The following is a 16482-nucleotide window of genomic DNA, read 5'->3' as shown; positions in this document are numbered from 1 at the left end:
AGCGCTCTACCCGTCTCAGCAATTGTTTCATCACCCTCAGCTCTGGGGAAAACCACAGGGCTGTCTGGGCTCCATGCAATCGGAGAGGACGCTTTGGAGGCAGATAGTTGATAGCCCTGGTTAACTCCGCATTCCAGTGGGCTACCAGGGAATCAGCTGAAAGGCCATCAACATGGGATAAAGCATCCCCTACCACTCTCTGGAAGCCATTTGGATCCATTAAGTGGAAGGGAACACCAGGTCACACATGTCCACAACTACAGTTGGCCCAATTTATTCAGGGACAGCTTTCCATGAAGTCCCGAGTGGCCCCTTGTTGTGTCGGCATGGATGTTAAAATCCCCTAGGACAACCAAACAGGGTGTCTCCAGGAGAACATCCACCATGACCTGAAGCAGCTCGGGTAGGGAATCCTTGGTAAAGCGGGGAGGTCGGTACACCAGAAGAAATCCTATACTGCCCCTATTGCCCACCTTCCAGAACACTCAGAAAACTGGGTCTTCCCAATAGGACACCTGGTGTAAGTAAATGACTTCCTAAAAATAACTGCAATCCCCCCTCCTGCCCACATGACCTGGGTTGCTGTGCGTAAGAGAAACCTGGTGGACAAGCAGCGGCAAGAACAGGCCCATCTGCTTCATCCAACCAAGTCTCTGTTACACATGCCAGATCAAGTCGTGGTTGACAGCAGTCTTATGAATCATTGAACTGGCACTGCACAGCAGCACCTTCAGATCATGTGGGTCTCCCTTGCTGATTCCAGTATCCTTCCAGTCAAGACCAGACCTGGATAGTCTTCAAACAATGACTAAACCTGACTCCTTGTTAATGATGTAGTTTGGTCTTAGCGTAGTTCCTCCTCCAGCCCGTGATCACTGAGATTGGGTGTCCCAGTGCATCCCTCTGTGTGGAACCCAGCCCCAGCTATTCTGTTGGCTGGGGCCCACTCCCAGGCAGCCCTGAACCTCTCCCCTTAAGAACAGAACACAAACCATACAATAAACCAATAAAACAGTAGACCCCCCCAAAAAAGCAATAATAAAAATTTACAATTATACTACAATTAAACAAATCCCCAGCCCCAACCAAACGTCCATCCCACCCCCCACAAAACAAAAATAAAATTCAAAACACCACAGATTAAAAACTATTTAAAACACCTAAAAACATTTAAAAGCATCCTCAACATTTGCCCCGACCCCAGAGACAAGACAAAAGTACTGCTTCTAAAAACATCCCATTGTACAAGAAGTATACAATGTACATAAACTTAAACTAGACTTTGAAAGGTGTTTTAATTTAAATGAGGATATAAAAACTATCTGTTCTTCAGATAGTAGAAGAACTGCTCATACGTACTGGAGAATCCCAGTTCCAATTATATTAGCCATTGAGTAGATAAGAATAGGTAAACAGGAGTTTCACTTTCTGATTCTGCAGTGCACATCTTAACTCATGATACTAACAAAGCATTTCAAACTTCAGTTGTTTTTATGTAGACAGGAAATTGCAAAAACCACATCACAGAAATACAACACGTATATGATCAAGGGATTGTACTCATAATTTTATGTATATAATTTAATATCAATGATTGTGTTCAAATTCAGGTTAAAATTAAAGTTCCAGCACTTCAGCCGCTGCTAAGTTTCCAACACAGACATTCAGATAAGCTACATACTTCTTGCCTACACTCAGTTTGAATATATTTTGCTCTTTATTTAACGCTACATCTGATCAGCTTCAAGACACATGAAAATCTCCTGATTTTTGGTAAGCTCATTTACTCTATGCCAATCAAAGCCCGAGAATTAAGTCATAAAAGCTGGTACTTCATTTGCTGCTATCAGGACAGTAGACGAAGAATGTATGCTGAGTTGCAAAAAACACGGCTGAGTGAAGTAAGGCTGAAGGAAGATGCAGGAGAAGATAGAAAGTAAGTTGGGGTTAACTTTGCAATATAGCAGTAGATTAACATTTATTATACATAATATATAATCATATTTGCTGTGACTGACAAGCTCTTACAGATAAACACACACAACTGTTAGAATTTTAACTGAATCAAGGTTTACCTTTTCCTCGCTGTATTTTCTCTTTTTGCTCACTTAGCTTATCCAGTGGCAGATTGGTCATTTCAACACCATACACTGTCCTTGCCAAAACAGATGTAAGAGAATCCATTATGTTAGTCCATTCAGTTATTAGTTCTTCCCAATCTGTAAGGGATGACAGCACACGTAGTAACTCATCCCAGAGCTCTCGAGATATATAAACACTCAGATTAGCACGAACCCAGGCCACAATGAGTGTCTGTGTTGGGGAGACAAGAAAGGGGATTAGAGTGGTGAATAAATTGACTTTTCATCTAGAATTTGACAACAGAAAAAAGGATACATTTGCAAGCAAAGGCAACCCCCCAACAGTCAAGGCAACATCACTAATCCACGTTCTAGATTCCAAGGGAATAAAAAAAGTTGCACTCAGAAGCAGTAACTTTTCCACAGCCTAAAAGCTTGTTCCATTATCTATTTTTGCAGTCCAAAATGTTTCAAATGTAATATAGGATATTCATTCAATCCATTTATTCATATTCTGACCAATAACTCCTAATTCTCCTTCTTAAGATACAAGACCTATAATACATTATTTGCAATTAAATTGCCAAAAACTATTCAGAACAAAGGAAGGCACTCAGAGTAGAGTCTTTGGAATTGTTGAACCTAACTTAGCCATGTTAATTAATTTCAATAGATTTCAATATTTACATACCCTTTAAGCATTCCTGTACTTTATTTTCTAATTCCAATTTTTAGACAATTCTTGTTTTAATATAATGGAGTTATAAGTTCAGCTGAACACTACTGCTACCAGCCTATCATTTTCCCAAGGAACAACATTACACTCTTTCTTTCTTACTAAAAATCTTTTTGCTCTAACTCTCACACTGTTAGAGGCAGTTTTCACACACAGGAAAAGTTAAGCACTCTGTAATTACACTTATTTCAAGATGACGGCCCATACCCGAAACAATAATCCTGCTAAACTTTGAGCAAATGTATCCTTTACTTGGTTCTCTTTTGATCTATTCATGACAACTTCTGTTATCTTAAGTAGTATCTGCAGCATTTGCTCCCTAAGACAAAATAGAAAAACCACATGTTTAGAAATAAATCCCATAATTTTATTTTACATATGAAAAATACACAAAATATATTAACAAATGTGATGCTCAGAATAATAGCTACACTCCCTCAGAATAATTTTGGCACTGCCATTCTTCAGACAGGATGGTGTTCCAAAAAAGATCATTTGGGTTCTGCAAAAGACATTTAAGTGCAAGTAAACATCAGGTGGGACTTGAGCCCTACCTGGTGGATGAATCACTGCTCCAAATGGAATTTTCAAAAGAAAGGAGACACATAAAAGAGAACAGTGACAGCCAACCAAGACCAGAACAATGAATGAGACTCTCTGTGGAATAAATAACAACAAAGAAAAGGAGAAAAGGCTCCGGTAATACGTCGTGCGTGTAGAAAAACAACAAAGCCAGGCAGCTCAAGGCAAAATCCCATACTGCAGAGTGAGGCCCTGAAGTCACCTGCTTACATGCACAGAAATCCTCTTTGCAAGAAAGAACCCAAACGGTCTTTTCTCTGTACATGTAATGGAGACCTCAGGTGGGACACAGCGGTGACCCATGTAAGGCAGAAAACTACCAAACAAACAAGGAAAAGGCTGCCTAGTGATTGGGCAGGGTGGCCATTTTGTAGTGCTTGATAAAAGCACTGGCTCTGGTCCAGGTGGAAGCTCTACAAATTTCTTGCATGCAGCATTCAGAGAAAATCCTGTCTGTAACACTAGCTGAATGAGAATTTTTTTCTTTTTTGTAGATGGTGGCAATGTAAGGCAGCTGTAAGTTAAGAAATGCAGGCCTTAAGTCACCTAGTCAAAGTAGAAGTGAACACTTTCCAGCACAGGAAAGAATGGAAAGTGGGGGAATGAGAGTATCTGACTGGCAGAAGGACTTGATTTAATAAATGTACACCTTCAATGCACTTCACACATCCAAGGAATGTCAGGCTTTTTTCTGGGGGGTGAGGTGAACAGGAGATGGACAGAAAGGAAAAAAAAAGGGTCCGCTCCTGCTTGACGTGCCTGTAGGAACATGTAGACAGGCCTCTGCTGGTTATGGTGGCTGCTAAGGGCCAAGTCTCCTTTGAGCCGTCTGTTCTGAGATACGCAGAACACATCTAGTTCTTGGGAAAGGGGGAGGGACTCTGGCAAATTCACTTGGCTGCTGCACAGATTCTAACACACCTGACACTTGCCTCTGTTCACTACTACCTTGCTCCTGTTCTTCTTCACCCATTATTTCCAACGCCTTTCCTTTTCTTCTGGGGTGTGACCTGTCTCGAACCACCAGTCCAAGACCTCATTCTCTTCCCCTTCCCATTCTCTGGAATGCTCTTGGGGTGGTGGTCTCTACCACTCCTCCTCCTCCTCCTCCTCCTCCGGCCAGTCCCTGACATTACCTGTGTTGTGTTCTGATCCATGTATATGACACACTAAGTCTGTGCCAATAAAGGAGATTGACTGATTGATTGATTGATTGATACTGTAAAGCACCCTGTGATCCTCGGATGAAGTGTGGTATAGAATTGAAATAATAATAAAAAAACACTGATGATTCCAAAAGAGGCAACATATTTCGAAAATTCCATTTGGAGCAGCAATTTTATCTTCAACCACTAGGTGGAGCACAAGTCCAAGGTGAGGGCACTTACTTGCCCAGAGAAAGAGTGATATCACAACCCGAACAAAGAAAAATAGCACTTTCCATGCATTTTTAAAGTACGCTTACTAGATATGAAAAATAATAAATCAACACAGTAAATATGACACTCTGTATCCATGAAGAATTGCATTAAACCAGAAGTTAGAAACCTCCAGCCTATGGGCCAAATTTGGCCTGCCAGGTCTCCAACGACCCCCATGTAGATAATGCATTTGGAGATCTTTCCCTTTTAAAGATGGGGGGGAAACAACAACCAAATGTCATGATTTCAAAACTTATTTCTATGTAGAAAATTTCAGATAGGGTTGTAAAAAAAAGAAGGTACAGTATGTTTTATAAATTTATACATGTTTTAAAATTCTGAAATATTCAACGCTAGCAGCAGAGCCTACTTAGAAATAAGAGCCGTTAAGTTCAATGGGACTTGATCCTAGCAGACTTAATGTTTTAGATCATTTTTGAGATATGTTACGCATGTCATACATAGAGGAAATACATTAAAAACATACCATGTCTTTTTATTCATTGGAAGATCCATAATCATGCGCCTAAATATACTCAAAACTGCTCTGCATGCATCAACTTGCTCCTTCAGGAGTGCAGGTATTTCAGTACATGGTTCCAATAAAAATACATTTGCAGAGTTTGTCAAGAATACCTTAATATTTTGAAGGAAGGAAAGAAGAAACAAAGGGGATGGTGAGAAGAAGAGAAATCAACAAATTTTATTCAGTTATTCTAATGTTAAACTACATCCTGTTCAGAACACTTAACATGTATTCTCACAACCACAAACAGGAAAGCGCCTTTACATTCCTTTTACGGTAAAAGGCATACAGAGTTTGGTTTTCAAAACGTTTTGGGACCACTCACCACCGTTTTTTTATCCTAGTGGGATATATGATTGCTGGTGAGCCACAAAACCTTTCTACAGGTGGCATTTCTCTTCCTAGGAGAAATTCAGGAACTTGCTCTAAAAGACATTGGGGGTTCTAATACATTATTGTCTTGCTCCAAGATTATCAGAAATAATATCTGATAGTAAACGTAAGATAAAAAAACAAATAAATAGTTGTCATCCCTTTTTCTTCCCCTTTGCCTCCCAATAAAATACTTTATTTTTTGAAATTTGTCTTAAAAGGCATTTCTTTAGAATTTCTCACTAAAATCTCCTCATGAGCTAGATATTTGTATTGCTAAAACATTACACAATATTTTTGTTTTGTGCCCCCTGGACTTTGGTAAAGTTAATCTAAAGGTCTTTACTGTTTAATATTTCTAGAATTTAGCAGAAGGAAAGGGTCTTTAGCATTATAACTTAGACACTCCCAAGGCTCCTGGGCAGCCTAGGGATTCTCTAGGCTAGGATCAGCCTAGAGAGCATCTTATTATACTTCTTCTTCGGAGGGCATACAAAAACTACCAGTAAAAGTAAAAACTACCAGAAAGCCTCTCAACTACCACCCAGTTCAACTGCATCAATTTCCAGATTTTTAGCAGCTTGAAAGAAGAGTGCGGCCCAATAATACTTTCAGTGATATTTGTCCAAAGCATTCATCTTCAGACACAGAAATAATAATACTGGAAATAGAAATATTCTGCTCCATTTGACTATCGTGACATCCCATAAATGTTACCTGTAGTGTAGCTTGAAGCCCTGCTTTGACATTCTTGTTTTCATCTTCTAATATACACCCTCTATTAACCGCATTAGAGAAGGAATGTGATCTTCCCCAACTAGATGACCTTTTATGTCCAGAATGGCCAGTTGCAAGCTTCAAAAAAGAAAAGAAAAAATGACAATATGCACTGGTTAAGACAGCATATCAAATTTATTTTTAAATGGTTAAGGTGTAATAATTTAAATGCAGCAGGTCAGCCCAAGAAGTACAAGCAACTTCCACGGCCCTTGAAGCCTTTCAAAAATCTGCAAGTCATGTCTTTCTCCAATCCTAAACATGGTTCTGTTGGATGTAATCCCCAATGAAATCAGTGTTATTCCAAAGTTCCAATATCTTTTTTTATTAACTAGTCAGAATTGTATCATATAAACACATCCAAATGCTCCTTAAACTATGACATCCCTTCATGTCAATGCTCCCACCAGGAAAGTCAGTGTTGTCATGAGTAGGCGCCACACAATTGGGCAACACGTGTTACCACTAGGGCAGGCGATATCAGGTTTTCAACACTGTGATGTATCACCAGCTGAACACCATGATATAGCGACAGACTGTGGTGTTGGAAAGGAAAGAGCATCACCCCTGGCCCCACAAGGTGCCAGGGTGAAACCGTTGCCACTCCTGCTTCAACCAGTGCCTGGCACAGAGAGGAAGGAGGCAGCCAGAGAAGGAAGTCAAGGCGCCAGCCAGCTGGCAAGTCCCACCCACGATATACTGCCAGGTGAAGGCATAATATATGTAACTGAATGCATAGCCTTGTTGGTAAAGCACGAGACTCTTAATTTCAGGGTCAGAGGTTCAAGATTCCTGCACTCCAGGCAGCTGGACTAGATGACCCTCATGGTCCCTCCAATTCTGCAATTCTGTGAATACTTCTATAGGTCTAATATATTAATAGGAAAGGGTAAGTTCATTACTTGCAGTATTCACAAGCCAAGGAAAAAAGTACATTTTATTACTCAGATGTTTTATAATTTATTCCATCATGACATAGCTGATGTTTTATCGTTTGGGTTGTATCCAATCGTATTGCTCAGCTGGCAGGAAGGCTTCCATCATCAGAACAGGGAGGGGAGCAATTTTCAGTCATTCCTTCTTCTCCACTCATCCCACCTCTAAATCTGCTCCAGCTGGGTGACACCATTGATACAACCCACTGAATTTTTACCTTTTGTACACTGCTTTGGAATCTCTCTGCATGAAGGGCAGCCTATAAATATTTTTAATCAAATAAATAAATGTCATACTATCACACAGAGGAATATAACAAAAGCTTGGGAGGAAAATATCCAAAAGTGGTATATTTGTCCTTATTAGGAGGTAGTGAGTATTTGATCTGTTTAGTCCTGTATGGAGTGTAGGAATAGCTAGGACGGGAACAGGCACATTATTAGTGGTAGATAGCTAGATGAAAGGCCACAAATGAAACTTTGTGAAGTTCTATTATTCTTAGCCTGGCTAGTCATCATAAAGCACACAAACCTCAATTAATTACACATTATAAACTATCCACCTATTTAATAAAGGCTGGTAGCATACATGTTTGCCTTCTGTTTCTGCTGTTGGATGATCTAAGACGTCATCATCATGAACCGTTTCCTTCATATCTGGTTCTTCCATGAACACAGGCTTCTCTTGGAGTATCCACTTCCTATATACCTTCACTACTTTTTCTGTTGACGATATCTCAGATGAAGGCAATAAAAAAGCCTAAAATGTCAACAGTACACATTACTGATACATAAGAGAAATAAAGTACACTTGTACAGATTGAAAGTACATTACAGATGAATGTCTGCAGGCCAGAAGCAGCTCCTGGTGCTCTCCTATCAGGCCTACAGCATCTCCTCCTTGGCCCGCTGCAATTAGGCTTGGAAAAAACATTCTGCTAGAAGTCTTTTTCAAGCCTTACTGTGCTGCAGGGAGGAATTTCAAGGACTTCCCCTCCCAAGCTGCAATTTCCCCCCTACCCATGCCACAATTAGGCTTGAAAGACACCTTTTCGGTACAATATAAGTTTTTTCCCCTCTAATAGATTGGAGGTGGTAAGAGTGAGTACACCCATCTTAGATCAGAAGAGAGCTATACAAAACATTTTAAGATTTGGTTACACCACTGCAATGCACTGCTTCAATACATCAAGCCAATATGCAAATAATTAAAAAGGAGCATTCATGGCATAACATGAAAATTATGCAATAAGGTCACAGATCAAGAAAAGCCAACCCTGAGGTTCTCTTAATATAATTTTTACTATAGGATAATGAACCAAGAGATCTGCAATCTTTTTAAAAAATGATCAGCCTTTTAAAGGTTTTTGAATCCCAAATGATTCTCTGATTTTACAAAGCCATGTGTAAGTAGTATGGACATTTTTGTTGATAGAACAGACCCTCTACAAATTAGGCTACAATTCTATGCATATTCCTTGGAAGTAAGATCCACTGAACATACAGGATTGGACATCCACGTAAACAGACAGAATTAGACTTTACATCAAATAAATTCTGTGACACAAAACAACCAACCTATTCAGATATTTGTAACAGGTACAATTGGTTTGGATTTATACTTTTCTTCCTCTACTGTGTCATTGTAAATGAGGATTCATGTTGGTGTTGGTTCACAAATTCCTCATCACCTCACTATAAGTTAGATTTCTTAGTCCCTTCTTGGGGTAACATAGGGATCAAAAATACAAGTACAGTGGTACCTTGGTTCTCAAACTTAATCTGTTCTGGGAGTCCGTTCAACTCCCAAAATGGTTTGAAAACCAAGGCGCAGCTTCTGATTGGCTGCAGGAGCTTCCTGCACTCAAATCAGAAGCTGCAGAAGCTGCGTCTGACATTCGGCTTCCAAAAAACGTTCGAAAAACTGGAACAGTCACTTCTGGCTTTGTGGCGTTCAGGAGTTGATTTGTTCAAGAGCCAAGCCGTTCAACTACCAAGATACCACTGTATTTGCCTTTGAACATCCGAATAGGTAAGTAATGTCCAAGTTAAATTAAATAGTGCAATTCAAAAGTATGTCAGAAGAGGGCATATTCCACCTAACAATATTTAAGTTTTCCTTTTCTGAAAAGCTAAGAGCAGGGACAAAAACCCAGCTCCTTGTTTTTCACCTGTTTCTTAATAGAAAAAGCGGACTTTTCATAGGCAGCACATTTGGCATTTTTGTGCACTTTATCTCTCTTTCCTACACTCACTTATTATTTTCACTATAAGTCACACTTGTATATCCCACAATTTTCTCTCTAGAGAGAAGCAAAAGATTTTTAGCTGAATTATCTCAGCCTTTATTACAACTTTAACATTTTGGACCACAATCCTAAGTTTATTCAGAAATAAGTCCCAGTGAAATCAATGGGACTTACTCCCTAGGTACATGAGCTCAGGACTGCCACCATAGCTTTATTGTGCTTTTATCTTCCATACACCTCTAGAAATATTTTACTCATACTTTCCCAAGACCTCAGAAGAAGATTCCATTGATTTATTTTACCTTGACAGCAACCTACAGTGATGAAGGTTAGGAAAAAGAGAGATAGACTGGCCCAAGTCTTCCTAGTACATGTCAGGACTGGGCAAAGATTTAATGTGGAAATCATGATCTAAACCTAGCACACTACTACATTTCCACAGCATACATACAATCACCCAGAACTAACCTGACGAAATACTTCATTGACAAAATTGACATAACCTCGTGTAGACAAAAGGATCTGTTGCACCATCTCATAGACGACCCGGTGTTGTTCTTCAATACTGCAAAAACTGGAATCACTGAGCCTCCTCTCAGTCAACGTGCCATTAGTTGAATGACTTTTCTCCTGATCCAATACAACACTGTTCTCTACTTCAGAATTTTTATCTTGAATTGCACCGCCCACACTCTTAAGTAACATTGGGGAGAGGGGAGAGAGAAGACAGCAAATTATAATTTATAAACTTAATATGTAGTGGCTTAGCATTATGTGTGAATCTTTTACATAGTTCAAGATACATTTGTTTAAATCCATGTTTAAAGCCACATTTCATTTTTTGTAACTGCCAATTGTCACAAAGATGTTATTCTACTATTAAATAAAAGCTTATTTCAGAAAACATTCTATGTAATTATGGCTAACAGTAACTCTCAAAACGCACAAACAGAATGGGTAAAGCCCATGTAAATATCACAGTTCATTTAACAAAGCATTAGCTATAACATTCCAATTTAACATTTTTTAAAGGAATACAAACATGTATACAATTTACAACTCACTTGAATGATTCTGGGCAAAACGTCCCCTCCATTTTTAGAATTCTGTGTTGGTGTGAAGTACTTCTTTTCCAGAAAAAAGTTTACAAGCCATTTAATAAAGGCTACACGAGCTGTCATGTATGGTATTTTTGTGCTATAAATGTTTTCATTATTACAAGCTACACTAACATACGCTGGTTTGGGTCGCAGGCCAGGAATGTCTGTAAATCAGAAAACAGAAAATGAAATTTTAAAAATTTTGACATTGTGAATTACACGGTTCACAGTGTAATTTTTCCATTCAGTGAAAACAATGAAGTCACCTTTCTCAGAGAAAGCAATATTTTGTACAAATGTTGAACTCCATGTTTGAAACATTACAAAGCCATATAAATGATCATTTATCTTCCTCAGGCAAAAAGTACAGAAAGGGTGGCTTAAATTTAGAAAGTCATCATATATCACTTGAACGATCTAAAGTGTCACAAGTTTCACATGTGAATTGTTTCTCCGACACGTCCAGCTTTCTACTCCTACAACTTGATTATATAAAAAGACATAACACTCAGGTTGTTTTGCCTTTAGCTTTTAAAGAGAAGTGAAGCTTTTACTACACCATTGTTAAAATCATGCCTATTGAATAAAAGACAAAGGTTGCAATCCAATGCAAGGATCCAATTCCAAGGAGAACACATTTAGGTCAATGGGCCTTCCTCCAAGCAAGCATGTTTAGGATCAGGCTGTAAGATCCTCAACCCTAAACACATTCACTTCCCTAAAGCATTCTTGTAACCCTTACAGCAACCCTCTAAGGTAGGTCAATTTTATAACATCCCCATATTGCAGGTGGTTGGCTGAAGCTAAAGAACCGTGACATGCCTGGTGTCCCCTGATGGGCACCCTTCTGCAACTCTCATGGTTCTCTGGATCAGAGTGAACATATTTAGAACCAGAGAGCATAGTAAGAAAATATATTCAAATGCGTATAAAGAGACATTAAGACGCACGGAAAATATACGTATCTCACACTTTATTTGGAAAAAATAAAAATAAAATGGCTACTCACCAAGCACAGGTTTGTATACGTTGGTTAGTTTTGTAAAAGAGGGAAATAAGTGAGGAAGGTAATACTTTCTGAACAATGCAAACAGAAACTTAAATCCAGTATCACAGTTCTCTTTATTCTTCCATTCCAAGCTCGCAGCCTACACCAGAGTAAGGAGTGTCATGTTAATACACAGCATACTGAAAAATAAGTCTAAATGAAACACTTTATATGAGCACTTAAAAAAATGCACTGCTCTCCAATCCCATATTTAGGCCTCAAGACAGACGAGTTTAAAAATCAAGCAGACACTAAACAGAAAGTACTTGGTTACTGATGTAACTTTGGTAGCTATTGAAAACACCTCTCTTCATTATCTTCTTGTTTGAACACAGTGCACAGTCAATACAGACAAGATCTTGGCTGATCTTAAAAGTCATGTTGGAACACAGGGGAAGAGGCAGTGCCTATGACCTATGAAGTGCACACATTAATAATGAAGACACTAGATACTGATGAACATCCTCAGTGACAAATTATGGAATTGTGTCCTTACAATATACTCTGCTTTGTTATCTTGTGCTTATTTAGATATGCTGTGAGCAGGTGAATATATCATCAAGTTAACCAACGCTGAATAAGCAGATTTACATGTAATTACATGTAATTACCTGGATTACCATATATTTTAACAGTAGCTGAAGGAAATAGCATGTTGGGTCCTCAGCTGTTTTTTCTCCAGAAACATGTGGTAAAAGTGGAGTTATTTCTTCAGGATAAATCTTTGCTAAAATAAAAAAGAAGTAATTTTGAAAGATTTAAGACACAGTTGCATAAACACCTTCTTTTTTTAAAATGAAAAATTGGGGGTGGGAGCTCAGTCAGCTCAAGTAGAGAGACTGCAGGCTCCAGAATCCTCCACTTTCAGATGGCTTTCCTCCTCTCCGGTAGAAGAAAATCCCCAGGATTATTGTTCAGTAAGGTATAAATACCCATGCCTATAGGGGCCACTGGATCTAGAGCAGTCCAGGACTTCATGACAGCTATGGGGCTGTCTGCAATGTCAAACACATGCAGCAGGCTGACACATTTTAGATTTCTTTCTCACCCTTCTGAAGCCTTCATCTGCTGCACTAGATAATACAAAAGGGCTCAGGATAGTACTAGCCACAAACTTGAGTTCTTTATTGCTATATAGATGAGGGTGGGATCCTTTTTTGAATAAGGATCCTTTGTCTAGGTGTCCTTTTTCCTTTCCCCCCCTCCAACTGACACCCTCTATGTTCTGGAAGCCACTGAGACTAGATCCTTATTAGACTTTTGTGGGACTTTTAAAAATAAATCATTTTTCTTTTCAATTGGGTAAATTTATACGCTTCTGCAAATCTGGGAGGAACTCAAGTATGCAGAAACTACTGTGTCATTTTTAGGTGACCCTCTGTAACTGAGAAAGTGACAGGCACTGGGCTACTAAAGGTTGATATCAGAAGGAATAGGTAGCACCTGCAGCAAAACTTTGCAGTGTATCCTAACACAAGAGCTTCTATTCAAGGTTCTAGTTAGCCATGTCTTCCTCCAGGATATCAAATTCCATTCCTTTCCCTTGCCAATTTCCCTTTTTCTTTTCTAAGTAACACTCAGTATACTGGGGCTACTGAGGACCCCTCAACCATGCCCAAAGGAAGTACCTATAAGAACATCTGGAGACATTTCCTAATGTGAGAGAGAGAATGCCACTACTATGATGAAACCTGCAAAAATACTTGCACATTGTCTAAAAACAAAAAACCCCACACTTTTTTGTTTGAAATTGTTTTTTCTCAAATGCAAATTTAGAGAGATTCAATCTATGGATTGACTAAAATTCATATGATTAATCAACAAAGTTTCTTTAATCAGGTGACAGTGCAACTAAAAACTTAAGATACTTGAGAAAATAATAGAATATAGCAAAAACAAACCATCAGTGTGACTGGGAGGAGGGCTAATGAGAGTATCGAGTGTACATGGACCTCGTGAAGACATCACTGCAGGAAAACCAGGAACGAGGCAAGCAAAGGTTAACAGTTGCTCTTCTGCACAATTTGTCTGGAGAGCTTGTAACCAGAGAAGAAACAGTCTGATTCCTTCACATCTTATCTAGAAAGAAGACACATTTTAGAAAGCAATATAAAAATAACAGTCCAGCAACGCTTGGAAAATAAGAAATAGCCTTAACACCTTAATAAAGTACTTTGTTGTAACTGCTTTCAACCATTACTGCCAAAAAGGGTCACTGCATTCACTTTGCAGAGAAGGTTTTCCTTTGAAGAAGTTTGCAATCAGTTGTTCAATTGGAGAAAAGATTTGGCACTATAGTTAATACTGCCATATTTTTCGAAGTCCAGGTTTCAGACGGAACCAATATGACTTCCATTTATGCAATATGACTTCTACCCTCTCCTTCCCCTACACATGCCCCATGGTGTCTCCAAATCTGTTCCGAAGGACTGAGGTAAACCCCAGAAAAGATTCAGCAGGTGTGCAAGGGGAGGAGGGGAAAGTTCTGTTGTGCAAATGAAAGTCTTTCTGCTTGCACAAGAAGCTACTTTGTGCTATTTTGAAAACAACCCATTGTTTCCATATTTTACAAGAAAGACTGCAATGACTGAATGAGTAGCTTTCTTGCTCCTTTCTTATCCCAACCATTACTCCATTATTCCAAGGATACTGGAATATTAAGATTGTATTGTTTCTTGCACCAGCTAAAGACTTTTTTGTTTCAAGCATGTAATCAGACATACAATTTTTAATTTTATCTTATTATGTATAAACAACTGATGATTTTTAGGTTTACTTGCTTAATGAACATTTTATGTTCTATGTAAACCGCTTAGAGATTTATAGATGATTAAGCAATATATAGATATCCTAAATAGGCTGTATCTCTGTGCACCTGGAAAAAGAGAAAGATCCAAGGAAGTGGAATTGCTGAGCCAAGGAAAGAAAAAAAACTCTGCACAAAAACAAAATGTTAGGTACAGAACATCTCATTGCTCAAACAATGGAAGAAAGAGGGATAACACAAGTGCCGCAGCAACTAAAATTTTTTATTGAGCTCAGGGCTGAAGCCTATTTCAAGGTCATCCACTGCACTTGTATAGCATACCTCTTACTGCTCAGGATTCCCGGCTTTCTTTTACCCTTGATATACTGCTTTGCTATCTTTGTCATGAGCTCTTGCCTATATTTGGACCCTGTGTCAGCCTGGAAATATCTGAAATTTCCAAGTTTTCTTACAATACATCTACTTATTTCTTGACCTTAAGTCTATCTGTATCATTGCTTCTTAGCACATTTCAAAATATTATACTTGTCTTGTTTATACTTCTGTGATACATTCAGGGCCTTTCTTCAAGATGGAACTCACTGGAACTCAGTTCTGGCACCTTCCAGGTGGAGACCATTGCCATTATAAGAGAACAGGGGAGGGTTCATGGTGAGTTCTGGCACCTCTTTTTTTAGAAAAATAGCATTGGGTATGTTCATACATATTTACCACTGTACAAATACAGTGTTCCAGGCAACTAGATCCTAGCAAATAAAACTTCGGTTTATTACTTTGTTTACCGATTCTAATTACAAGTGTGCCCACAGGAAGAGACACCCCATTAGCATTGTCAGGTGGGTTGCTAAATCTGTAGTGGATCTGCAAACTCTCTTTCTAGCCATTTTACAAAATTCTGCAAGCCTAAGTACACTGCTATCACCACTACTTAGATAGAAGGTATGCCAGTTTCCACAGCATGTGACGGCACCCAGTCTATTAGAGGCTTTCATGCCACTCTGTGGGGGCTACTGAAGACTTTAAAGTCCTATGGCAGGTCATATCTTCAGCTGTAAAGGATGTGACAGGTCCACAACAACTCCAAAGCTTAAGAGACACTCTCTTGATTTCACGAGTGGACATGAACAAAATACCTTACATACACAGCTACACAAAAGAGATGAGAACATGCAATACTTGAATCCATCATTCTCCACCATATTCTGAAAGACAGCTTTGAACAGTCTAACCAGAGATTGCTTCAAATTGCAGCCACAAGTTTATAAGCAGGTGTGGCTGGTGTCATATTGCTCTAACACAGAACATCTTTGTTCCTCCATTTTTTTTTAAGCTGATGCAAAATAGCTCTATCACTTGCTGCCCTACAGACTATAGCTCAGTAATAGAACACATACTCTGCATGTATAAGATCCCAGGTTCAATCACTGACTTTGCCAGTTAAGAGGATCAAGCAGCAGGTGATGGGAAAGGCTTATGAGCCCCTGGAGAGCCAATCCGAGTCAGAGTAGACAAGGGATGAGGAACCTATGGTCCTTCAGATGTTGTGGGACTCCTACTACCATCAGCCCCTGCAACAATGCTCAGTGGTCAGGAATGATGGGCACTGTAGTCCAGTAACATCTGGAGGACCAGTTTCCCATCCCTAAAGTAGACAACACTGGGACAGATGTACAAACAGTATTGCCTGATATAATGCAGCTTCCTGTGTTACTACTTATTCTATTAAACTTTTTATATCCTACATTTTGTGAAGCATTTGTGATTATTTTAGTGAATAGAAGATGGAGCCCTAGTTTTTCTGGGCTACATTCAGGTTGTATGTGCCAATCTTTTCATTAGGCTTCATAATATTGTAGTATTCTTCTTCAGTGTATCTGAAGAAGTGTGC

At 39.1% G+C, this 16482-nt stretch overlaps 1 protein-coding gene across 9 annotated transcripts in view; it reads right to left on the bottom strand.

Annotated features, from left to right (window-relative positions):
- Window positions 1-16482, bottom strand: part of RALGAPA2 (Ral GTPase activating protein catalytic subunit alpha 2) — a 188160-nt gene that overhangs the window by 144053 nt on the left and 27625 nt on the right. For all 9 annotated transcript variants that reach the window (XR_014550911.1, XR_014550912.1, XM_083624413.1 and 6 more), the window contains 10 exons: window positions 13729-13906; window positions 12439-12554; window positions 11789-11927; window positions 10744-10943; window positions 10148-10372; window positions 8020-8190; window positions 6436-6573; window positions 5308-5456; window positions 3025-3136; window positions 2076-2313 (listed from right to left, as the gene is read on the bottom strand). Coding sequence is in view for 7 of the 9 variants with exons in the window: in XM_083624413.1 (XP_083480539.1) it covers window positions 2076-2313; window positions 3025-3136; window positions 5308-5456; window positions 6436-6573; window positions 8020-8190; window positions 10148-10372; window positions 10744-10943; window positions 11789-11927; window positions 12439-12554; window positions 13729-13906 (1666 nt within the window). In the remaining 2 variants the exon portion in view is untranslated. The remainder of the gene's footprint in view (window positions 1-2075; window positions 2314-3024; window positions 3137-5307; window positions 5457-6435; window positions 6574-8019; window positions 8191-10147; window positions 10373-10743; window positions 10944-11788; window positions 11928-12438; window positions 12555-13728; window positions 13907-16482) is intronic.

The sequence above is a fragment of the Podarcis filfolensis genome, assembly GCF_964270895.1.
Source record: "Podarcis filfolensis genome assembly, chromosome: 7".
NCBI lineage: Eukaryota > Metazoa > Chordata > Lepidosauria > Squamata > Lacertidae > Podarcis > Podarcis filfolensis.
This window is presented reverse-complemented; position numbering and strand designations above follow the sequence as displayed.